Raw genomic sequence first — 26168 nt, forward strand, 5'->3', positions numbered from 1 at the left:
AAACTACGTGTGTGTTATGGTCGGGTGCGTGTTATACAGCGAAAAATACGGTATCCAAAACCAGGTAGCATATTGTCAGTTTTATGTTGCCTCTCCTTTGGGAATAAGGCTACCTATTCTTCCTCCCTCCCCATTTGGCTAAATCCCTGATGATTGAGGTTTACAGGAAATAGCTGTTGAAGTCTGTGGTTTATTTCAAGTTTAAAAACATGTCCAAAGGGGTTGTTGCAGGAACAGTAGGGTAGTTTAGTGGAGTCTTCCAAGAAGCTTCTTTCTAGCAAGCTGGAAGTTCCCAAGGGCTCTCCCTCCCTTCCTCTTGGTTGGAACATTTGTGCCAGACCACAACTCCCACATGAGAAAAACAAACCAACGAAACTTCATTGGTAAGCTGCAGACACCTTTTTTTAAGGTTGCTATTTGTATACTAATGAAGTACGTTTTACAGTTTATTATGCAACAAGTAATTTATCTGCCTAAGTAATACTTGCTTGTTGACATGGAATAAGAAAAGTTTTTGTAGTATGATCCGACGTGTGTACTCAAGTCCCACTGAGTTAGATTAGACTTCCTTGCAATAAAGTATGCCTACAGCAAAAGGCTTTTCAATTAGGATTTCAACTCCCAATGAGAATTCTGAGTAGTCATGTTCAGAACTGAATTGTAAATTTATTAGCAATTTGTTCTTTTCCTGATTAGTTTATTAATTCAGAAGTGTTTTCACTTATAGATTTAGTTGTGTGGTTCACGAAAATAACATGACTCTTAAACTAAAGCAGAGATATTAATTTAATGATTAAGTTTATTCCCTTTGAACAGCTGCTTTGTGAGAATCATGGAAATAAACCATCTGCAGCAGTCTTCAGAATACATGAAGTATAACCCAGGGGAAATTGGGCACGTTAAGAGACAGTGATACCAAGTGTCCACCTTCCTGCCCCCAGTTGGTCCCCATATTGTCAGTAAAGCAGAAGTAGAGATGGGATGTTTTGAAGAAACTAAATTTATGTTTGCTACCTCTGTTTCTTGTTCCAGTAGATAAATGCCTCTGGATTGAGAGCCGCATTTCAGACTCGTTGTCAGCTACTGTGAAGTGGAAATGTGCTGATAATTTGACTTGAATAGAGCAGGTTGGCAGAAAACCAGAAGAGTAGTTATGATTGCATTTAGAAGCCAAGCAGGTGGTAAAACCTCGGCAACTGTGCTTTAACTGATAGTGTTTCTGCTCAGTTTTAGTAAAACCCAATGTTAACTTGGGAGCTGATACAAAGATTCCTGGCAATTATATTACTGCTATAATTAGAATGGGAGGAAATATGCATGGAGTAGAACTGAAGTCTTTGAGCAGGATTTTTGTAGACAGTGTTATTAGCTTGACTGATGGGGCATAATTCACATCTCTGCTTCCTAAAACACAGGCTGCAGTTGAATATTTGCATTCCAAGTTGTGTTACAGCCCCTCTGCTGTTTTAATCAGAGTACAAATTGCTGTCAGTGCACAGAGTTCATGTGCCAGCCACATTCAGAACACAGTGTTCTGTGCTCTTCAAAACAAAATTGCTCTAGGCACTGAGAGAACAATAAGTTAGCTCAGCAGCTGAAGTGATGTTCCCTGGTCTGGCTAGAGTTTCTGACTGTGTAATCCAAGTGTAATTCTATCCAAATGATCTGCTTTAGGCAGCACTTAAGTAACTTTGATAATCAAGTTGTGGAGTTTTTCTGATATCATGTTTATACAATTCATATGAAATCACTTCCTCTAATAATGAATGGGGGTTGTCCAAAGTGCCTATCAACTTGGAAGCAAAAGAAAAGCACCCCAAAATAAGGGACATGTTTCTGTACAGTTAGGGGGTTTCCTGGGTATGGAGAAGTATAAAAGTTTGCAAATCTAAACCCTCCAAAAATGGCTTTGTGAGGACTTTCAAGGACTGAGGGCATAGAGATAACAAAGTTCACACTGAATGAATCCCAAATACAGGAACTAAGGTTTTTTGCTGCTACTTTTTGTGCAGTGTATGATTGAAAGCAACTGGGAGAAATAATATTAGTACAGTGTGTCAGTTGGGGATAATGGGGGTGGGAGGAGTTGAGGACAGGTTGAGAGCCGTTGAGACATAGACCACGATCAGGCACATTGATCTCAGTGCAATAAATCATGATTTATTTGGGCGAAAATGAGCTGTGTGCCATGTGTTCCCTCCTTACTCTTTCCCTTGTGCACCCAGCTTTCACAAAGATTTCTTCCATTTCTTAAACTGAAATGATTTCCTGTGTCATCAGCTGGGTAATGGTAGTTTAACAAACTCTGGAAGGAGCTTATTTGGCTGAAGACTGTTACTTTTGAACCCAGCCACAGATTTGACAATGTTGGTTGAAAAACAAAGGGAAACCTAGGAGGAGTTGATTGCATGGGTCTTTTCCACCCAATCACATCACCCATCTAAGCTGAGCATCAGTTTGAGGAGGCCAAAGACTCCCATGTTGCTGGTGTAATTGGAATCCTTCCAAACACTCCCCAGCGACTTACCATAGGGAGCATACTTACACACTGCTGGGCAATATACTGTATGTGAAAGAGTCATAAAAGAAGTCCTTAATCTCCAGAAATGCTCTTTTATAATGTTTAGTATTTATAAATCAGTTTTGCATTTTATAATTATATAATATTATATATCAGTTATATATTATACTATAATGTATCATATGTTTATTACGGTATATTATTTTAGCTCAGTGACAGAACACATGTTTTACATGTGAAAGGCTCAGTGTTGGCATCCCCGGGATAGGGATAGGTGCATGCAGAGTTTGTCTGAGGCAGCTTAGCCTTCTGAAGTCTTGGGCAAGTGTACCCTACTCTGCATGCGCCTGAGTAGGGCTGCATTGAATTGCAGGGGGTTGGACTAGATGACCCTTTGGATCCCTTCCAACTCCACAATTCTCTGATTCTATGGCTGGGAAAGACTCCTGTCTGAAACCCCAGAGAGCTATTGCCAGTCACCGTAGGTAATTGCTTCAAGAGCTAGTTATCTTCAGTAGAGAGCTGGACAGAACTGAAGAGATTGCTACATAGGGAGAAAGTGAGGGATATACTTCTGTGCATGTCACTAGGACTGAAGTGAAGTTCACCCTTCAGAAATACCTAATATGATTTGTCTTTGTTCATGTTAATGAAGCTTATGATGGATGGTTGCAATACTGTTGCATTATGCCCTGCTGAGTTCTGGCATCTAGTTATGTTTTTGTTTCTGCGTGGTGTTCATGCTTGATGATCAGCAGACATCTAGAAATCTTGATGTTTGCTTTCTATGCAAATGGTGGTCAAGGGAGAGGGTTGTTCTGGTTTCTTTTTATTATTATTTACACGAGAAACTTATTTTTTGGTTGAACATACAGTGCTGGCTTAGGGGTGAGAAGACCATAGGTTTAGAAGCATTAGGCAAAGAGGTGGAAGTGTGCCAGGATTGAAATTGTTTCTTTGCAGCCTGTGTTCTTTGATTTGCTGCTCTCCAGTAGAAACCTGAGTAGAAAGTACAGTTCCTGTAGCCCTGTGTGTGATGAATGACTAACTATCTACAACTTAATGAAGTATTGCTCTAAATTCAGAGACTGGCCTGCTGTTCACAGGGCTGCTTTTCCAGCTATTATGAATGTTCTGGAAAGAGGCACTAACAGTGCTGATCTCTCAGCTGCCTGCCCTCCACCTTATTCAGTGCACCAAGTACAATGTGAGCATTCCATTCCAAGTACAGTTTAAAGGATGAACCTTGTTGTTCCTTGCTTTTTGGCTAGAGGAGAGATCTCTAGCTATCAGAAACACATAGCTATGTGAACCCTGACCATCAGCTGATTCACAGGGCTTTCATAGGTCCATGCATGAGACTTTACAGATGCCACCAATAAGCTCATGGTGGTGCCTGCAAACCTTCTTTAACTCAGCCATGTCTTTACCTGCCATCTTATATGGCATCTAGGGATAGGTTATCTCTGTTTTTCATTTTTCCAATCTTACATTCAGTTCTCCAGGTTTCTGTAATTATATTTTGAGATCAGCAGTTTCCTCTTTTAGGAAGAATAAAAGTTGGTATCTTTCATTTCATTCCCCCCTGCTGGTTTAGGAGAACACTTCATGCACCTGATGAAGTGGGCTCTGGGCTATGAACACCTATGCTGCAATAAATTTGTTCATCTTTAAGATGTGCCACAGAACTGTTTGTTGCATATCTTTCAAGTCAGTTTTTTTAATATCTGAGAGTGAATGTGTTATTTTACCTTGTTGTGTTCTAGCACTAAGTATCATGTAGTTTTCCTTTAAAGAAAACTTTGTAGCTCTTATTGCATGTGGCTAGCAGATACAGCTATAACAATATTTGCACACTTTGCAATAATCAATCTTAGATTTACAAGTCAGCATGTCAAAACTCAATATCTGGATCCAGCAGAGCTGCTTAGAAACCAGGAAGCAGACTAACCATTATGTGTTGCTTTGTCCTTGTTCCAGAAAGGCACAGTTAGTCCTTATGGGAACATAGTGTTTTATACAGCACTTGTTCTTTCTTTCTCTCTCTCTCTCTCTCTCTCTCTCTCTCTGTCTCTCTCTCTCTCTCTCTTTCTTTCTTTCTGGGAGGCACTTATATATGCAAACAGATGTTCAGTCAGAATGTCCACATAGCTTTGTTAATCCAGGTAATATTTCTATTGTGCAAGTGTATTACTGTAATTTTACTATTTGACTTCGCACCACAATCTGGCCCAGTCACAAACAGGAAGTACAAAGATTTACAAGTGGATAGCAGTATGTAGTTATAACAGTGCAGCAACCTGTGGCCTGTTCTACAGCAGTTATTGTTGCATGTTCTGCTTAGTAAGGGAAGGGAAGACCAGGCAAGACTGTCTAGTAGCCCTTCCTGGCTAAACAAGTCCTTTCTCTAAACTGAGCCCTTCATGACTCCAGTAAACACAGAGGATTTCTAGATTGCTGCACAGGGTCACAGAGGAAACTTTCCCTGCTAGCACTGGCGGAAGAAGAGGAGTGCGGGGGGAGCGCACCGCCCCCCTCAGCACAATCCCAGTAGGGTGCCATTTCGGCTCCCCCCACCCATGCACGGTGGGTGCCATGCCCCTGCAGGTGCCATGCCACACCTCTGCGGGCGGTGCTCCACGCCCCCGGGACGTGTGCCAGCCCCGACCCCGCCTACTCTCCACACCCCGGTGCCGGAGCATGAAGCTCTGCCACTGCCTACCAGTGCCATGCAGGTGTCCTTGTATAGTATTCTTATGCTGGGGCAGAGTGCCAGTAGCTTTTACAACACTGTGTCCCAGTTTAAATACAAAAACACCAGTTGCAAGCTCACTTCTGCATCAGGAGCCTACTGCCCAGTGCTAGGAGCTGTGATGTCTATGCAATGGCTCTGAAAACGGGGCCACAACATGACTAAACTAATTTATTTGTAGAAAAACTTTTACTAGACTCTGAAAACTTCAAAGACTGTAGAAATCATCTGAAGTACTCAAATCTGTTGGCTAGAAGTCTCATTTTAGAAATGTATTTATATATTGATGTTTAATACATCACAGCAGTTTACCACAATATAAAGACATAAAACCAAACAATAAAATCAATGGAACAGAATAGAAAAAAATTCAGCAGGCATTTAAAAGATGGCACAGAAGTCTCCTGGTGAATTTCTATTGCAGAGAGTCATGGGCAATGTGGCTTTGGGGTTTATATTGGGGCCCGAATGCTGACAAAAATGTGTTTTAGCCATGAAGTGCTTTAATGCCTGTCAAAATATTTGCAGTCAAACAGTGCTTTACAGTGCATTGTTGTTTTCTTTCTCATACAGTCCATCTGAAAGGATTCTGTGATGGCAGAATGTTTGATTGCAGAGATGTAGCATTCACTGTTGGAGAAGGAGAAGACCATGACATTCCCATTGGAATTGACAAAGCTCTGGAGAAGATGCAAAGGGGAGAAAATTGTATCCTACATATTGGAGCACAGTAAGAAACTTGAGATTTCTCCTGTCTCTCTCAATATTTTCAGTAGTTGGTGTGATAAAGCAGAGATGTGGAGCCACCCTCTGAACACAGGTGTTGCTGCAGTTTATTGAGCTGGTGCTTGAGCAGGGCAGCTGTTGAGGTTGATGCTGTGTGGATGTACTGACAGAGCCAATATTGTGCTCCTGTCAATGTTTTTACACAGCCACAACATCACCACCACACAGCTCTGTCCTGGTCCCATTCAGGTAAGCTGTAGCAGTGCTGGTTTGGGGAGGGCAACTCCACAGCTCTGCCTCACCATACTGGCCACTACTGTCTGTCTCTTACACATGCACACGCTACACAGCTTCTACAGCATTCGACTCTAATGTAAGCAAAGATGCATTTAGACATTATTTTGCCACAGGTTCTGTGGCTGTGGCTCCAGTGTGCCGGAGTGTTTTGATTGCTGGATTTTGAACACACACAGTTACCCACAATGCAGAGCAGTCCTGTAGTTTTAAAAAAATAAAATACTGCTGTTTGATCAGCTTTCCTTCAAAGTAAGATTACCAGATTTTTTTCAATGAATCCGGGGACACTTTTCAACTTCAATGGATTTTGTATGGGGACTGATTTGTAAATCCGGGGACTGTCCCCGGGAAACGGGGATGTCTGGTAACTTTACTTCAAAGCAGCTTCAATCTGAAAGGAAAACTTTACAGTTAAGCTCTGGTGTGTACGTTTGAGTCAGCTATTGCACATGTGCAGACAATAGCCTCATGAATAGGAGTTGCGGGATATAGGCAAGAAACCAAACAGGTAAAGCGCAATGGGTGGCGACATCACTGTCCCCTCTCAGGTATATACAGCAACATACAAATGCAAATTGAAATGCAAGGGAGGAAATTACCTTGCTGTGCTTTAAGCTACTAACACATGCATATTCTGTGTTAACCTTTGTCGCAAGTGAGGCGATTAAAATATGTTAAAGCAAACCAATTGTGCATGTAAAGTGTTTTTGTTAAATGATTTTCTATCGTAATATAGCTCTTGCAATTAATAGTGCCAGAACTACATTCTATTGCTAGCTAATAGTAGGAATCTTACATATGTCCTCTGATGTATTATCTCTCTTAAAAAAATAGAGTAACATAATTCACATCTGGCAGATTTTAAGGGTTGGAGTAGAAAGAATTTAGGCAATAATTCCAAATATCATTATCTATTTACCCTTCTAAAGTTTAGTGTGATTATTGAAGATCCTAAGACATTTGTGAAAAATCTCATTACTGAAAAATAAATGCATGTTCCATTGAAGAAGGTATTAAAATTGAGTAGGAAACAAGGTATATAATAGTATCTAATCTGAATACAAAGGAAGTAATGATAAGCCTAGTATAGCGTGTACAATCTGTGTGTGTTGCCACAGATGAGTTACTTGGCCACTGGTTTCCTAGGCAACATCTGTTTTGTTTCCAGGGGCCGATGTGTAGCTACCCACTGTTATCTCCACGTGAGCGCAAATATTCAGAATGCTGAATTAAGTGCCTCATCCTATGCTGTTTTTGTTTAGTATTTTGTTTCCATGCTTTGTTTTAGATATGGATTTGGTGAAGCAGGGAAGCTTAAATTTGGCATAGGGCCAAATGCTGAACTTGTGTATGAAGTTACACTGAAAAGCTTTGAAAAGGTGAGAATGGGATTTTTTTCCAATTGTAAACAGCTATAATACACACACACACACACACACACACACACACACACACACACGGCTGACATTTACCTACAATATCTCTTCTGCAATGAAAACATTTAGGATGTCCTGTTCTCTTTCCCCCTCCCTGCCCCTGCATGTTTGTGACAAAGCTTGGTAAGGCAGATACGTCAACTAAGGTCACAGTGTTCTTGTGAGTGTGTTTGTTTTATTGTTTTGGGTGGGGTCCAATACTTGTTCTGGGCTTGTTCCTTTTGTACTTCTTTTTTTTCCCTGGGCTGCAGACAAAAAAAATCATGTCCTGCCAAACAGCACTAAGAGGAGGGCAGGGCAGAATTGCCAAACAGGCTGTGCCCTCTTTGGGGTGCTGGAGAATGTACCCATCTCTGTACCGTATAGTAAAGGAACAAGATGTACATAAGGTGGAGCTGTGCTTTTATAGTCTATACTGGGGAATGTTTGCAGGAGGAAGGCGTTGGTTTCTTCTCCACGCTTTCTACTCTTGAAAGATTTGTAGAGGTTTCTCACACTTTCATGACTTTTTCATCCTATCACACAAGACAGTGTTTCCAAAGAGATTTTTAGCAGAGCTATAATCATTTGTGAAGTGGGTCCCCATGTTTAGGGCAGCATCCGCAGAATGCTATCCTCATTAAAGTGTCAGCAAGTACCTTTAATCCAGATTTCTCCTTACTGGGAAAAATCTGATAAATATATTATTATGCATCTGCAGTCATTGCTGGTGTGGAACCTGTTAAGTGCTTTTTGGGTGGGGGAATAATTTGGCACATGTGTAGTGATGTTTCAGTGGGTAGCTTCCATTGCCACACTTCTGCTACCAGTTGCTCCCCACATGGAGCAGATTTGCACAAACCTTGTAATAATAAAAACAAATGTGTAGTGCTGCTTAATGCTCTGAATGGAGGTGGGGAAATGCGTGTGCCAATCTTTCTGTGAATTAAGACGATACCTCTCTCTTTGCCTTATCCAACTAACATTCAATTTAAATGTAATGGACCTGAGAATCTGTTCATGTTGCTGAGAAGGAGAGGGGAATCAAGTCAGTCCTGAGTGTCATCTCACTATTTTTCCAATCCCCTCCAAGAGTCTCTTATAGCTGTAGGTAGAAGCCCTGCTGCACAGAGCTATTGAAGATGATGGGTGGTGGGGAGGGGAGGGGAGAAACAGCAGGAAGAGGCAAGCAGGAAGCCCCCCTTGCCACCTCTTACTTCACCCACCATCACTCTGTGACCCTGTACAAGACACTCTTCATTGAACACTCATCCTGGTTTGTAGGGAGGTTAGATGACATTGACCATTTATTGAGTACGCATTCTGATTTGTTTGTGAGGAGGATAAACAATGTCACATCAAACAAAAGTAATCACACACTTTCCAGTGCATGTTCCTGTCGCTTTTGGAGGGTTTATTGTACAAGAGCTCCAAAGCAAACTTATTTTTCTGGAATGTGATTGAATCCCACCTGAAAATAACAAGTCTGGAAGCATCATTACAGAGGTTTGGGAAAATGGCATGAAGAGGTTCAGGAGACTCGCCTTTGAGGTGAAGTTGCTCATTAGTTGGACAAGAGTGGGAAAGAGGAATTACCTTAATTTATAGAAAACTTGGCACATGCCCCCAACACATTCAGAGCACTAAACATGCCTGGTTTGTTTCTGTTATTACAGATATTGTGCAATTCTGCTAAATCAGAATTGTGCAAAACTAAAACATTTTTTTAAGACTAAAACAATTGCTGTTTAATCCTGTAAGCTTGCTGGGGAAAAGAAAGAGATTGAGAGGAGGGACAAAAAAACTCACCCAGGATATTTTCTAACAATCTCTGCCCAGTGGTCTTCATGACAAGCAGCAAAATAGCAATGAATATAGTGAGTGAAACCCTCACATGCCAAATGTGTGTGAAGAATAAATGGATTTGCAAGACATAGCCTTAATTTTAGTGCCATAAATATTTAGTTACTCTGAAACTTGCTCTTAATTTCTAAAGCCAGGTGTAGCTTACCTAGTACCCTCTATAGCTTGATGGTAGAGCATGTGCTTTCTGTGCAGAAGACCCCAGATTCAATCCCCAACTGGGAGAGACTCCTGTTGGAATCCGGAGAGCCACTGCCTGTCAGTGTTGGTAATACTGAGTTAAATGGACACAATGACCTGACCCAGCATAAGGCAGCTTCGTGGGTTATCCTTTGTGTATAGTAATACCCTCTATTCCTTCCTACCCACTGATCCCATTGCTAACACTACTGCATTACGTGAAATAAGTAATGTCAAGTAATGTCAAAGTTGGAAATAGTGAGATTCTGTGTAGTTTACCATGTCTCGGGGTCTGAAGACAATTTCTAAGAAAGAAGCAGCGTTTGTTGTCCTTATAATTACCTAATTATTGCTATACATGTTTGCTTTCAGGCCAAAGAATCCTGGGAGATGGACACCAAAGAGAAATTAGAGCAGGCTGGCATCGTCAAAGAGAAAGGGACTGTGTACTTCAAGGTCTGTGTCAACATGTCTAGAAATAGTAGCATCAATAATTGGAATTTCTTCTGATAAATGCCCTGTAGTTTAATTGCCAGTGATGACATTTCGGAAGCACTGTGGTTCTCAAGCAACCCTAATGATGCCTCTTTTCCACCTCAGCTTCTCATTCCGAAGGTGGCGTTGCCTGTGAGCTGGACTGATGCTAGGAGTAGAGATGGCATGAGATATATTGGCGGTGGTTTGGAGGGTTTCTGAAATATTCTTTCTAGGCACATGGTAGTCTTGGCAGAATGTGACAGCACCCAGACTATATGACACTACTGCTTGCTAGTACTCTCCTGACTTCCACACTTTCAGTTCCCATTGATGTTGCACCTAGCCCTTCTGTATTGCTTCCTTCTTCTCATTCTGTTGCTGTTCAAATTATAACATATTTCATAGTCAAATATATTTCGCATTCATTACCATTCATAATCTGATCTTCTTTACCCCATGCTAGGAAGGCAAGTACCTACAGGCAATGATTCAATACGGGAAGATTGTATCCTGGTTAGAAATGGAATATGGCTTATCAGAAAGGGAATCTAAAGCTTCAGAATCGTTGTTGTTGGCAGCCTTCCTCAATCTCGCCATGTGCAACTTGAAGTTGCGGGAGTATATGAAAGCTATTGAGTATTGCAATAAGGTAAAGAGACATTTGGCCATGTGGGGTTTGGGAGGCCAGTGGTGGTGGGTGGTGGTCATATCCTGCCCTATATCTCTTTCAAACAACCTTTGACCCTGATTCTTTTAACATATTAGAGACAGATACCAAAATATCTTTTTAAAAACTTAAAAAGGCAACAAACTACTATCTGATAGATTTAGAAATAGACCTTACTTTATAAATACTCCTATGCTGATGGATTGTGTGGCCATTGCCTGCAGAATACAACAGTTCTGTGGCATCTTGGAAGCAAAGTGCAAATATATGCAAAGAGTTAAGTTTAACAAATCCATTAGATGTTTAGTCCCTGTACTGTACCGTTTACACTGAGAGGAATGATTCCTCATTATGGCTGTGATTCTGTACCCACTTACCTGAGAGCAAGCCACATTGAACTCGGTGACATTTATTTGTTTGTTTATTGACATTTGTAAAAAAAAATGAGTGAAAGAAAGCACAAAGCAAAGGCAAATAAAAATGTTAAAAAAGACAGGACATGTATAGGATTTCACTGTGAATATTTTGACTGCTCTACGATTTGTTCATGACCATTACAGGAGTAGGGCTGTCCTTTCTAGAATATCCCTTTTAACTACAGAAAACATGAGTAGTAAACTGAGTTGGGAAGAACTGCATATGATCCTTAATGTATATGATTCTTTAACTGAACACAATGCAGGCAACAACCATTTTGCTCATGTTCAAAGCATGCATGACCATGCACACGTGCATCTCTGCAAACCTAGAAGTGGCAGGGAAAGCGGGTGGGGTGAGCTTATATGCACCCCGACGTAGCATGCAATGACCCAGAACACAACCCCTGCACAAATTGGGGGTTGCTGTTGCAAGAACTTTCTTAGGCAACACCTTCAGGTGTACATGGAATACATGAACTATGACAGCATCTCAAGGCAAATTTTTAGGGGTGCCATGAAATAGTGGCCTTTTCAGTTTTAAAGTCAGTCACATAATAGCTACAATTTCCATAAGTTTATTCTTTAATACTGTCGTGTTGCTACAGCAGAGTTTATCTGCATTGCATATTGTTTTCCATCAGTTAAGCATGCATAGGTATTATTTTAGAATGGGCCACATTCTGGGTTTGGCTAGAAGTCTGCAGAATGGAACTGCTATTATGTGCTTTAGGTCTCTGAATGCAGCACACAGCTAGAATGAAGTGTTAAAAAATGAGCCAGAGCATTTAAATTAGTAAAATAATTATGCAAACGTAAGGCATGTGCTTACGGGTACAACTATAAATATCTGGGGTTTGTGAGTCATCATCTAAACATTGCCTGTAAGCTCTCTTTTGGGCCTCTGTTTGGAAGCTTTAAGCATAATATCCGTTTGCATTTAGTCACTGTATCATATTACTCATTTTTGAATGTTCTATTTGTAGTTGAAGATGACTTGTCATCTACAACATACACATTTCCAACTAGTTTTGGAGACAAATCCATTTTGTAGATCAGTGGAGAGATTTCCACCATTTTAGTGCCAGGATGTTTGAGAAAATTACCTTGTTGGGTTTAAAATTCTATGCTTGATTCAATAATATTGAAGCTCTTATTTTTACATCTGTAACTGAGGCAGCTTAGAAACATCTGATAAAAACATCTGGCATCTGGATTTGGATTTTTGATTAAGAAGTTCAAATGCCAAAATTTCAGGGTATGCAGCAGATATATAGTACGTGAGGTTTAATTGTTACTTCACTAATTTTTGAAAAACAGCTTTTGTTACAAAGGTCAATAAATAAGCTAGAAACTCAGCTTTGTCATTTTGATATGTCTAGTGTGGCTCCCAAGATTATTATGTACAAGCACTTCAGCATGCGTTGACCATTTCCCCTGCCCCTTCTGCAGCTCTGCCCCCCACATGGTATGCCATTCTGCTGCAGGTTTTTTTTAGGGATAAAGTGCTGTATGTGGTGGTGGAGTAATTCTCTCTCCCCCACACTCACATGTGCACATAGAAATGCATTCTGTGCATGCACAGTAATCTTTGGATGACACCAGTTGGTCATATAAGAGACATTAAAATAAAAGGATATGCCTTGTACTGTTTGCATTTTAAGGGTTGAAGTCGTTTTTCTAGAATATTACCTATTCCTGTGTCAGTGACTCATGTCCTTGCTCTTGAGCGCTTAAAAGCCCTCTTTTTCATTGGACTTGGCAGAATCAGGCTTTTCTAGAAAACCATGTGACTGGGGGAAAAATGTTCCTCTCTTATTTTCCATAAATGGAAGTTGAGAATCTAGGTTATCCTGCCTCTATAAGGTAGTCCTGGTCACAGCTGTATGCGGTTGTTGTTGTTTTTCTATTGTTGTCAACCTTAATTAAAACAAAAGCTGTAATAACACCTCAGCACAGGACTTTATGTCCAGCATACATACTCAGTTTTTTCCCCTAAAAGAATATTTTTTATTATTTTTTGAAGTTTTGTTTTCTACAGATCAGTTTCATTTGTTCTGAGACGTTAGTGTTGCGTGCACTGTTGGGTTGGAAAGAAAAGAGGGGGAGGGTGCATGGGGTGGGCAATGCTTCTGTTCTTCTACTTAGTGAATGTGTGGGATTTTGTGCCAGTGTCACTTGTGTGGGTTCTCTTTCTATTTGCTTGTTATATTTCCTTGGTGGTGAGAGAGGTTGGGGTGGCCTAGAAGAAGAAGAAGAAGAGTTTGGATTTGATATCCCGCTTTATCACTACCCAAAGGAGTCTCAAAGCGGCTAACATTCTCCTTTCCCTTCCTCCCCCACAACAAACACTCTGATTGTGTGGTTGGTTGTCTTGGGTTGGCTGTAGTGAGGTTTGTTTATGTGTGTGAGGGGGTGTGTTTTTTGGGTCAGGTTAGTCATGTTGAGCAGACATACTCAGTTGCCATATTTTCTTTCTGTCCCACATCCTTTCTTGAGTCCCGTTTTCCTCATTCTTGTTGTCTCTGTCTGTGGAATCATTTTAGCTATGTTAAATGTGCTGATGTATGTTTGCAGGCATTAGCACTGGACCAGCTCAACGAAAAGGGCTTATACAGAAGAGGAGAAGCACGACTACTCATGAATGAATTTGAATTGGCAAAGTGTGACTTTGAGAGAGTGCTAGAAGTGAATCCACAAAACAAGGCAGCCAGGTCACAAATCACTGTGTGTCAGAAGAAGACAAAGGAGCACAATGAACGTGACCGAAAAATATATGCCAACATGTTCAAGAAATTCGCAGAGAGAGATGCAAAGGTTTGCACCATGCCAATATGGCCTCCTTCCAACCTCTGTCCAACTTTAACTGTGCCAAAATACTGAGGGGGTGTGGTATATAATTATACAGAAATATTAACAATGCATTGGGTGGCATTACACGAAGCTTTACTTGGCGTAGACCCAGTGAAATTAATGGACCTGACTTAGTCATGTTCATTAATTTCAGTGTGTCTACTCTGAATAAAACTTAGTGGAATACCACCCAGTATAGTTTCCACAGGTGGTGGTGATGGATTCTTAGAATTCTCTTCTTGGGGGGAAATTAAGGTGGTTTGGCAGCACATGGAGGAGGTGGCTCAGAGTCTCAGGGGCACAGCTTCCAGCATCCCACCACAGAGGGGTTCCCCCCCTTTGTTTACGGAGGGGTATTCAGTCCTATGATGAATGCTCATTTGGGCCACAAAAAATGGCACAATTGAGGAGACGCTTAAGTCAGATTGTAGACACTCAGCCGTGAGCCCATAGTTGAATAATTTTCAGATTACCAATTCATGTAGGTAGCTGTGTTGGTCTGACGCAGTCAAAATAAATAAGAAAATTAAAAAATTGTTCAGTAGCACCTTAGAGACCAAGTTTGTCTCTAAGGTGCTACTGGACAATTTTTTAATTTATTTCAGATTACTGTTCAGTGGCACCTTAACTATATAGCTCATCCAGGCTATATAGGCTTTGAAATTCTCTATTTCCTTATAGAGGTGCATGTGTGAAGCTTCTGGATCACAACCAACATCTATATGCATAAATTATTGTAAGCTCCAGATGCGTTTTCATTTTGTGACAAACGATTTTTATAATCTGAAAGTTTTCCAGAAACCCTTACAACAGCTAGCAAAGACTAGTAATACAATGAATGCATTCATCGTATTCCTTTTCTTATCTCTAGAAGTAGAGGTAGTTCTTTCTGTTCACCTCTGTGTATCAGAGATGGCCTGAGATAAAATCTAGAGTGTTTTGTAAGCATTGAGGATTCACCTGCTTCTACCATTTCACAGTTCATCATACACTCAGAGTGGGGTTTAGGTAACAGGCAGTTTACAGAGGCATATCTTCCAGTCCCTTTCACGTTGTAACTTCAGAGGTTGTTAGAGTTGTAGGTACCTGAAACATTCATTTCCCATGTTGAGTTTCATGTGCCCAACTTCATTTACAGAAATTAATGGAATGGTATTTCTAAAATACTGCTAGGAAGCAATTCTCTTTGCATTATTTTTTTATTTTTTTTTTGGAGCTTAAAAGTTCTGAGAATCTTTGAATTTATGCTTTAAGAACTTCTGTTTTTACCTCTTCACTAATCTCCACATTGTGTGTTTGCTGTTGGTTACAGGAGGAGGCCAGTAAACCCCCCGGAGAGGGAGAAGAAAAGTCTTGCTCTGAAATTGGGCTTAAGGAGACAGTGACGGAAGGTGAAGAAGCAGAGGGCCACGTATGATTGTGCAGCAGAAAGACAATCCTTCTGAATTCTGCCTGCATTCAAACAGGTTTCTGAAGAACTCAGAATTCAACAGTGTTTATTGTAAAGGTTGTTACAGTAGGCGTTATTGTGGAAGCAAAAAGCCTATTCAGCAGCTTCACAAGAAACTATAAAATCACAGCCACTGCTGTGAGCATTCTCGGCAGTGGAACATGAGCAGAGCGACAGTATGGGACCACTCCAAGTGGAACAAATGGTTTTAACACACACACACACACACACACACACACACACACACAGTCTTGGTTATAGAAGATTTTTACTGAGGTGGCTCAAAGAGAACTCAGTTTGCATCAGTTCTAAAGGCAGTGACCAGGGTTCTATAAAATGAGTTAGCATTTAGGAGCTGTCAGCTGTATAATTTTGGCATTGCATTTGGTGTACTGTAGTAGCACCACATGGGTGTATGTTGTCTGTCTTAAACAAAAACAAAACAAAAGATGCAACTGCTACCAACGCAAGGCATCCCTCTGGCCCTACTAGAACCATGTGGAAAGCAGTTTATGGCTTTGAAAGCCAGACTCCTGGGATCTTTTTCAGTCTGTCTTATATTTCCAATGGGTTTCTGTAGCACAAACTGGTTTCTCAGGGAGCTGAGCAGTCCAAATCACACTATTATTTTTAAATGATTGTTTGCTGGAAAGGTCCCTGACCCATGGATGACTGAGCGTGCCACCTTCAAGGCAAGAGTATCTTTTCTATCCCCACCCAATAACCTGCTGCAGGTAGAATGAAAGGTGCACCTGGACTGAGTCAGGAACCCCCTTCTCCCCACAACACCAGTTGCGTGAGGGCACATCTGTAGTCAAGTACTGTAGCCTGATTCCTTTTATGGATTTGTCTTGCAGATTTGCGGGGAAAGTATGCAGTGATAGACTTGGATTATGTGTTCAGTCCTTTTTTAGGGGCTTTCCAGATACCTTTCCTGAGATTATAATACAGCGAGTAATGAAGATATTAAGAAAATTACATTTCGTTTCAGGAAATTATTGCCATTAATCCTATTAGCAATCCAGTTTTGTTTTCCCATCACATTATAAGCATCTTAAGAAACCAAAATAATATTTTGGTTTTAAAATTCCTTGCTTGTTCTATCTCAAATTCTTACTTGGATTTCTCCCCAGAAGCTCTGCCACTGTCTTGTTTTTGTTTGCTTTATAAAGTGAAGAGGGTCCATTCTGCATCCAACCAATGTTTCCCCCCGAAATGATTTTAGCTTAAAGCAGCAAATGTTCACTGCAGATGAAGTATCAGAGTCATATCAATCTTCATTGTTTCTCAAAACACGTAACAGCACTGAAATGCAACTCCTAGAGAAAGATAATTGTACTCAAGTCCCACTGAAATTATGATGATTTTAAGTGCAAAAAATGTTTCTGAGTTTGGGTCAGCAAGTTTACTGATCTGTAACGGAATGCAAACAAATCCACAGCATATACTGCTATAGCACCATTACAGACTAGGGCATTTTGCTTTCCTATATACCAGAAAGACAACACTGCTATGTTTTTAAACAAACTTTTTTTTAAAAAAAAATGCTCTAATTTTAAAAAAGGGAATTAACAAATGTTTAACATCTTTTCCTGTTAGCATCTGTTTTAAAAATGCATTTTCTTTTTTCCTATCTCTTCCTGGTTCTGCTGGAAGCATAGTTTTCTCCATCTCTCCTTTCTACTTCACTGTTTGGTTGTTTAAACGAGCTAAAACCTTATTGGTAACTTATTCAAATAAAACCAGCTACGGTATGGTGCCATTTCTCCTGGTGACATGAGGATGTCCCTAAACAGTCTTTGAACAGGGGGAAAAGGCAGGTGTTCTCTTCTGGTGGAGTTCAGCACTTGAAATTTGTGTGGTAGTTTCCTGCTGGTTATTCTGTCAACTTTAAAGGAAACTAAAACTCAGTCAACAGCCAGTCCTTACCTGTAAATTGTTGTACATCTCTCTACGTAGTGAAAGTTGCTGAGCACTTTTCCATACCCAGATTTTGTTGTAGATTCATTTAGGTAGCCGTGTTGGTCTGATGCAGTAGAAATGTATAAAAATAATAAAAATAAAAATAATTTAAAAATTGTCCAGTAGCACCTTAGAGGCCAACTAAGTTTGTTCTTGGTATGAGTTTAAGTGTGCATGCACACTTCTTCAGATACACTGAAACAGAAGTCACTAGACTTCACTATATATAAAGGTCTGGTGACTTCTGTTTCAGTGTATCTGAAGAAGTGTGCATGCACACGATAGCTCATACCAAGAACAAACTTAGTTGGTCTCTAAGGTACTACTGGACAATTTTTTTATTATTTTTATTATTACTCTTTTACAAATTTTGTTGGTTTAGGATAGTGTGAGATGAAGGGATAAAATCGTACTAAACATTCACAGAATAGCAATTTGGCCGCATGACATAATGCTTATACAACAGTTTGCTGTATACCAAGTGTTTTGCATTTCTATACCAAATCTTAAGCTTAAACTCTGCTTACATGAACCAAATTGGCATAACAGGGAGCAAGTTCTTCAAGACTGCATGTCATCATTTTCATTTTTGTTTTCTATGATATTTACGTAAGCCACATGGCTTATTGTGAAAGTCTTAAACTCGCCCATAAAAAACTAGAAAGAAAATAAAATCTGCCCTGGGGGTGGGCTCTCAGTATGGGGTTTTTTCCCAGATGTTGGTGATTTGCAGTGCTAGGAAGAGAGACCAAATTGGTAGCCTTGACCTTTTGCTCCTGACAAAATTTATCTGCCTCCAGTGATAAAACTGACTTAGTCCTCCATATGTTCTTGCTACAAATGCAAGAAAGGGCAAACAACTCAGCACAGTTTTTTGTTTGTTTGTTTTTAAAACGTGAAATGATACCAGGCACACATTTTATGTAGTTATAATTTCAGTTTTGCTATGACCATACAGGAAAGACTTTTCATCTAAAAGAGACCTAGCTTTGGTCCATAAAGGCCCCTCCCTAGTAGGCAGCAGCAGTAGAAGCTACTATGTTATGTCCTCCAAAGATAGAATTTCAGAATAAGGAGAATGATGGCCATGTAGTATTCAAAATATGTTCCAAGTTTTGTAGAGTTCCATACTGTATTTTAAGTTCACTTTTGCACTCTTCTAAAACCTATGGCTGGGACAAGGTAGTCACTAAGCACAATCCTAACCATATCTACTCAGATGTTAGTCCTGTTAGATTCAGTGGGACTTATTCCCAGGTGAATGATGTTAGGATTACAGCCTTAGTTTATCAATCTCTGCCAGAATTCATTGTAACCTTTCCCCCGTTTTCTCTTGTGGCTGTGTCATGTGGTGAGCATTCCATAATTTCCTCAAGCAACCCTTTTCTTGGCTTAACTAATTCTTCCTCTTCTCACTACATCTTTGCTCAGTTACGCTTGTTTATCATCAAATTGCCCACTAATCATAGAACTTTGCTGAGGATGCCTGACAATTTTATGTCTTGTGCCTGCTGTGGTTTGCAAACTTGAACCTCTAAAGGTGGATGTTCAAGCAATTTCCTGTTTTGCAATCCTGTAGATCTGTAGACTCTTTTTAGTTTTATATCTGTTGGAACATCAAGATAACTGCATCTACCTCAGTATTAAGTGGCTATCATTTTGTTCTTGAACATAGCCATTTGATGTTCATTTCCATGCTCTAAACTAAATTGGCTCTTTTCTAAAATTATATTCCACGCTGAACTAGAACCTCTGTTGTATTGTTCCAAGCTGTTTGCACTAGCCCAAACTCTGTAGTACCTAGATTAGGTTATGCTAAGGATACTCTTATAAAAGAAAAAGAAGTGACTTCTAAATCCTCGTTGGTATTTGGCATTGAAGTGGTAATTTTTTTGCTTCATCAGAAAGAAAGGATCACACCCTATTATTAACAGCTGAATCCTTGTTGTGGGGTGAGTCTAATTATCCTGTGCTATCAGAGGGTGGTGGCTCTCCTTGGCAAAAACCACCTTTTACCTGTTAGAATCGTTTGTTGAGAAGAAAAAAGCAGAATCAGTAGCAGACCACTTGCTAAAATGACTTCTTAATGTGCCAAAACATTGCTGACCATGCACTGCCTTTTCTATTTTCTATGCTCCCTCTCTAGTTCTTGTGCCTGTATGGGGTGACTAACCAACTCAGGTGGCCTTTTTACTCTGCTAAGTCATAATTATGTATTCATTGTGTCTGTGTTGTAACAGCGGACTAAAAAATCCAGCCAGCTTCAAAATTTCACACCCACCATTCACAATATATTATTCTACTCAATGTCCACTTCAGATCCATCTGAAGTACAGGCAATGCCAAATACTCAGATTCTTAATACTGTCTTATTTGAGGCACTTTTTCCTCTTTCTCTTTTGATCCAGAGCCATTTGTCCTGGCATCATGAAAACCTAGACATTTTGTAAATTTCATCAGTTTCCTCAAAGTCTTAATTCAACAGCCAGAATTAGTAACAAATTTAGCTTGACTCACTACCCCCTCTTGCTATTTTGTTTCGCTGCCATGATGCTCACACCCAGGGATACATAAATTTTGCGTGGTTACCACTGAGCCTGCCTGTTGCCCACTTGTGAAAAGGGGTCAGGCTTGTGCCTGCAGTAATGATGGACTTGGTTTTCTGAGGCACTCAGAAGGAGTAAAAACTGTTTCTGAGCACCTCTGAACTCCAATGTGACTTCAGAGATAAACACCTTCAGAGATAAACACCTAGCACTCTGTCCCTTGGTGTCTGCAACTGCTAAGGTTAAAAGTTATGGGTAGGATTCAGCCCATGAAATCTGTCAGCAGAAGCCCATCCTAGTGTAGGAGGCCTTTCCCACTCTCCTCCCCTGTGCCTCCCCAAATTGGCTTTAGGGGCAGGTCAGGAGAACCCTCAGAACAGTGTATGGAGAGAAGGGGGCGAATTGTTCATGCTTGGAATGATCTGCTTAGCATTGCATTGAATTCCTCCCTTTGCTTGCCACAGGCAAGTTCATTTGTGGACCCATAACTGTGTTGCTATTTGCTGTGGTGTAAAATTTTGGATGCAACACAATTCCCCCAAGTCAGCAAAGTTTCTGCATTGTGCATGGAATTTCTTTTCCGGCTAGAATGACCTTGCAGTGCCTAGTTAAGAAATCAGTACCTGAAAGAACAAGTAGGTTGGTAATCATCCCAGTGGGTTAACTGTGTCTTGCACCTTAATAGTTTGAAAGTTTTTCTTCAAATAAAACACACAAAAAACAGAAGATGACAAGACACAGCTGTATTAATGTATTCTTGGTAGCTGGGAAATGAAGCACTGTAGCCAGCTACTTTACCAGAGGTCTCATGTTACAAGGATAGTATACAAAGGATTTCTGACCCTCTGTTAACTTTCTGGACCACTACATATCCTGAAAACTTTGGAATAGGGAGAGCCAAGTTACGTAGAAGGTTTAAAAGGGTGGGTTAGATGGATGCACAGATGGTGTGAATGGCTATTAGCTAGAATAACTAGCTAGAAATTTCCATGATCATAGATAAGGTACCTCTAAATTAACAGATGTTGGAGAAAAAGAACAGAGAAAAGTCATCACCGTCATGCCGTGCCTGTGATCCTTCCAGCAGTATCTACCTGGTCACTATGGGGAATAGAAATAAATGAACTTTTATTTAATCCTTTAAGGCAATTTTCATATCCTTGTGAATTGAGGTCTCTACTAAGCTTTGCTTTGCTTTGCATATAAAAAAATGTGCTTCCTGCCCAGGATTCTGTGTGTTGTGTTGTACAGATCAAGCTTCTCTTGTCCGCTCTATTGAGAATCAGAAAGCCCACTCCAAGCATGTGTGCAGCAGAGAATTGTGCTCAGAGAGGAGCAACACTCAGAGAAACTATGTTGTGTACTCTGAAAATTATTTAAGGATTCAGAACTCATACTTGTGAGCAGGGCTAGCCCACCTTTTTGTCTGAGGTGGAACATCAAGAACCCACACCCCCAAAAAGTTGAGGTGCATACACGAGGCAGGCAGGTTATTTTGGCATTTGAGGCAGAAAATCCCACAAATGTTTATCTGCTGGAATAAAATGGCAACTTTTGCAACACCCAGAAACTTCTGCCGGAGGCAGCCACTGCACTTTGCTTAATCGTTGGTGGCATGTGAGACCACTTCATTCATTCATTCATTCATTCATTCATTCATTCATTCATTCATTCATATATATAATACAAGGTTAATGCAAGTGTTGGGGAAACTGTATAAAGCAGCCATCTAAATTACTAAGGGGGAAGGTGTCCACCCCCTCCCAGCTCACATGCAACTGGTGTTTTAGTAACATAATGCACAGAACAAACTATAGGAGCTGAAGGTGTGTTTTTTTTTGGGGGGGTACAGTTTAATAGAGAGTTAGAATTACGCCCATGCAACCCTTACAGATTGGGTCTCTGGTATGCAAAGAGCTATGATACAGAGCCTACAGGCCTTGTGTGCTGTTTCTCCCCAAAGTACTATGAACTTTAATACCAGGAAATAAAGCTGCATGCTTGGCACCCAAAGAGACAGCACAGAACTATGGAAGCTGTTGGCAGGAGCAGTTAGCTGCCATAGTAGTTGCCCAGGGGAAATGGTTAGTTGCCCCTTGTGAACAGGTAAATATCAAACTACAGGACGGGTGTAAAAAATACACAGGTGGTTGCATGAGTGCAGTGGGCATATGTGTTGGGAAGCCAGGTTGTCTGCGCATGCGATAGTGTTCTGAGGTGTTGTATTTGTACTACTACTATTTTCCCGCACTTTAAATTTAGGCATCTTGCACAACCCTGGTCCAGCCTCTCTTTACTAGGCCACATTGGTTTTCACCCCCCACAGTGAAATAGCACATGCTACTTTTTAATGCAGCTTTTCTAACCTGAATGCTTATCTCCCCGTCAAGGGGGAAAATAACATGAAGTGGCCTTGTAAGAGAGAGGCGACTGAGAATTTCAATTACCATTTACAGGAAAAAATTCAGAGCAAGCCACCTACCTCTCCAGGCCAGAGACTCTGTACCTCCCTTCTTCAGGAGAATAAATGCCTTGCTCTTGATACAAGGGCAGGGCTACTAAATAGCATTTTACAAGTTGCTTTCAGTCCAGCTTCAGCACTTTAGAGGAACAGAGGAAGGGAAAGATACCTTATTCTGAAGTGTCCTCAAAGCCTGTTGCAAATGCAACAGAGGCCCAGACACCATGGCCTTAAGGTGAAATTCATTCACTGTATTTTCTCTCTTCATTCAGACCTTTCCTGAAGCTACAGGTTTTTCAGAGTCCATTTATTTCTCACCAATTGGATTTGAGGTATTGCTACTCAGGCAGACATCTGAATCCTCTCTCTTCCATGCTGCTGGAGGCAAAATAAGTCTATAGCCACAAGTGATATCTATTTCCTCTTTTTCAGTAACTGGAACAAAGGAGCACAGCTGCAGCATTAAATCTGTGGAAGGGTTCAGTTTTCATGCGTTTTGAGGGTGAAGGCATATAACATTTTTAGAGTGGAGAGGCCATATTCAATTTAAACATATATTTTCCTCTTTTGGGCAAATGTTTAAAAACCAGTTCCATAAAACTGCAGTGTTAGATTTGAAGCAAAGAAAAGCCAGCTGCGTTGTGCAGATTGGCAAGTGCCGGTGGCCTGATCATTGCACATATGTGCACATCAGTCCTCACAGCAGTTTTGCATCTTTCTTGCATGTTTACATTTTTAATACGTTGAGGAAGAATGACTAAATGTATATGTGCCACTTTAAAATAAAAATAATGCATAGTGTACCTGAAGCAGAATGAGAGGGTCAAAACTGATGATCAAGACTTTACCCTCTATTTCTTATATATACTTGGAGTCCAGTAATATTGCATATCCCTGTGTAATGCGCACATAATAGCTAGAAACTAGAAGTCATTCAGTAAAAAAGAAAAAAACCACCTGTTTCCGGCTTTCACGCACCTTTATTTTCTTTTCTGCACAGTGAAAAAGAGTCATAAACAAGCTCTCTCTGCCAATTGGGCATCACGCAAAATAATTGTGTTCTAATGTACACATACATCAGAAGCTGTTCCGAATCTCATTGTTGGCATTGCCTGTTTTGTTTTCTTTCCAGTACCAGGGTCTAGTTATTAGAAGAAAATGCCTCCAGTGCAATTTTAAGTGGCAAAGGGTGGTGTGGCAGAACTACCATATGCCTCTCACTAAAACATAGCACAGCAATGTAATACAGTTTCTAATGTGGCACGACTCTGCTGAGTGGAAGGTAATGAATGAGAACAATTTTTATTAAATGGAGTAGAGAGGCAATTACATACTGCTTAAGATCGCACACTGCTGGGGTGGGGCAGAGGTGGGTTGTCCCAAGGGTGTCCTCCTGGTCTTTATATCCTAGGAGAGTGGGGCCTTCTCAGAACACCTCTTACAGAAACTTAAAGCACTTATCAGTGTTGGGGAAACTTTTACCCCTACTTGTGTCAAAAACATGAAATAAAAATAAAATCTGACATTTTTTTCCACCATATTGTGGTTTGCTGTTTTCCGTATTTCTTTTCTACACTTGTAATAAGAAGCTACTGACTTGAAGTAACTACATTCTGCATACACATGAAATTATGCATACACATGAGTGTCTGGAGGCGGTTGGAGGATTGAATCCTGACAAGACAGAAGTACTGTTCTTGGGAGATGGGGCGGGTGGGTGTGGGGGACTCCCTGGCCTTGAATGGGGCAACTGTGCCCCTGAAGGACCAGGTGCGCAGCCTGGGAGTCATTCTGGACTCACAGCTGTCCATGGAGGCACAGGTCAATTCTGTGTCTTGGTCAGCTGTCTACCAGCTCCACCTGGTACACAGACTGAGACCCTACCTGCCCGCGGACTGTCTCACCAGAGTAGTTTCATGCTCTGGTTATCTCCCGCTTGGACTACTGCAATGCACTCTACGTGGGGCTACCTTTGAAGGTGATCCGGAAACTACAACTAATCCAGAATGTGGCAGCTAGACTGGTGATTGGGAGTGGCCACCGAGACCACATAACACCAGTCCTGAAAGACCTACATTGGCTCCCAGTACATTTCTGGGCACAATCCAAAGTGTTGGTGCTGACCTTTAAAGCCCTAAACGGCCTCGGTCCAGTATACCTGAAGGAGCATCTCCACCCCTATCATTCTGCCCGGACACTGAGGTCTATCGCTGAGGGCCTTCTGGCAGTTCCCTCACTGCGAGAAGTCAAGTTACAAGGAACCAGGCAGAGGGTCTTCTCGGTAGTGGCGCCTGCCCTGTGGAATGCCCTCCCATCAGATGTCAAAGAAATAAACAACTATCCGACTTTTAGAAGACATCTGAAGGCAGCCCTGTTTAGGGAAGCTTTTAATACTTGATGAATCATTGTATTTTAATATTCTGCTTGAAGCCGCCCAGAGTGACTGGGGAAACCCAGCCAGATGGGCGGGGTATAAATATTATTATTATTATTATTATTATTATTATTATTATTATTATTACTACTACTACTACTACTACTACTACTACTACTACTACTACTACACTCTGTGCTGTAGAGTGGAGAGTACTGCACGACCAATGTACAGCAGGATCCTATGAATGTTTGGAAGTCCCACTGAGTTAAATTTCTTATTATATACAACAGCCGATGTAACAAAAAAAAGGAGAAGTCGATGGAATAAACTGCTACAACACAGGAATAAGCATGTGAGGACTCACTGGACACAGGTAACAATATCGTTATGAGTGTAAATGTCACATTGTAGAGATGATTATTTCAAGAAGAATGGAGATTCTGGCTGCCAAGTTGGGGTTATAGTAGAGTCTGGAGCCCTTCTAGTTCAAGTTGCCAAACTATGTCCATTGTGTAAATAGGCAATCACAGATCATATGCCACAGACAGAGCTTTTATATAGTGATGCCTTTCAATTATGTCCGTTGTCAAGTGCACAGTAATCAAATACGATCCAGCCTACTGGCCACCCAATTCCCTTTGGGCTGTACTCTCGACACAGCTCATGCCCAAGGTGATGGAAGAGCAGCACTGGTCCACAGAATCATCTTGCACTTGAAGTGGGTTTCCATGGCATTACATTGAGATTCATTGTAAAACCAACATTGCCTGCAGTATTTAGAAATGGATCTGGTTTCAGTCCTGCATTACAATACAAACAAGAGAGGTAGATGTTTGTGTATGAGAGACAGACTGTCAGAGAGAATGCATCATTAAGGCATTCGCAGCCCATTAGCTAGATAGAGAAAAACTGTTGCTGTGCCAGTCAATACTTTTATTAGATTCCCTTTTTTTTAAAAAGCAACTGCCATTCAAATGTGCTCAGAACTGAAAATGAAGTAAATGGATACTGCAAATTTGTGATGTGGTTCTTGTCGCCTTGGAAAGCACAACCCCAATGTCACCTTCTCCCTTTGCACAATCCTGTTAGACATCTTCCCCTGCATTATATCCAGCCGCCATAAAACAGGATTTGGGGGATATTTTCTCAACATCAAAAGCAGGAATATGGCATGCAAGAGTCTGTATGCTGCAGTGCAAAGAGTG

At 40.8% G+C, this 26168-nt stretch overlaps 2 protein-coding genes and 1 long non-coding RNA gene across 7 annotated transcripts in view; 2 read left to right on the forward strand and 1 right to left on the reverse strand.

The window, feature by feature from the left end:
* The window catches only part of FKBP5 (FKBP prolyl isomerase 5), a 56045-nt gene extending 31921 nt beyond the window's left edge, over positions 1-24124 (forward strand). For all 5 annotated transcript variants that reach the window (XM_081194596.1, XM_081194597.1, XM_081194598.1 and 2 more), the window contains 6 exons: positions 5847-6003; positions 7585-7675; positions 10127-10210; positions 10695-10880; positions 13892-14131; positions 15480-24124. In XM_081194596.1, the coding sequence (XP_081050722.1) occupies positions 5847-6003; positions 7585-7675; positions 10127-10210; positions 10695-10880; positions 13892-14131; positions 15480-15584 (863 nt within the window). In that variant the 3' untranslated portion in view covers positions 15585-24124. The remainder of the gene's footprint in view (positions 1-5846; positions 6004-7584; positions 7676-10126; positions 10211-10694; positions 10881-13891; positions 14132-15479) is intronic.
* Positions 13312-13885, reverse strand: LOC308587225. Its single transcript, XR_014008294.1, has 2 exons — positions 13667-13885; positions 13312-13556 (listed from the first exon to the last, which is right to left on the reverse strand). It is a non-coding gene; the product is annotated as an uncharacterized lncRNA (long non-coding RNA).
* A 1133-nt stretch (positions 24125-25257) lies between the features above and the next one.
* TULP1 (TUB like protein 1) overlaps positions 25258-26168 on the forward strand; it is a 43043-nt gene continuing 42132 nt past the window's right edge. Inside the window, exon 1 of the mRNA XM_081194593.1 lies at positions 25258-25336. The gene's annotated coding sequence lies outside the window, so the exon portion shown is untranslated. The remainder of the gene's footprint in view (positions 25337-26168) is intronic.

The sequence above is a fragment of the Podarcis bocagei genome (assembly GCF_964188305.1).
Source record: "Podarcis bocagei genome assembly, chromosome: 5".
Lineage (NCBI taxonomy): Eukaryota > Metazoa > Chordata > Lepidosauria > Squamata > Lacertidae > Podarcis > Podarcis bocagei.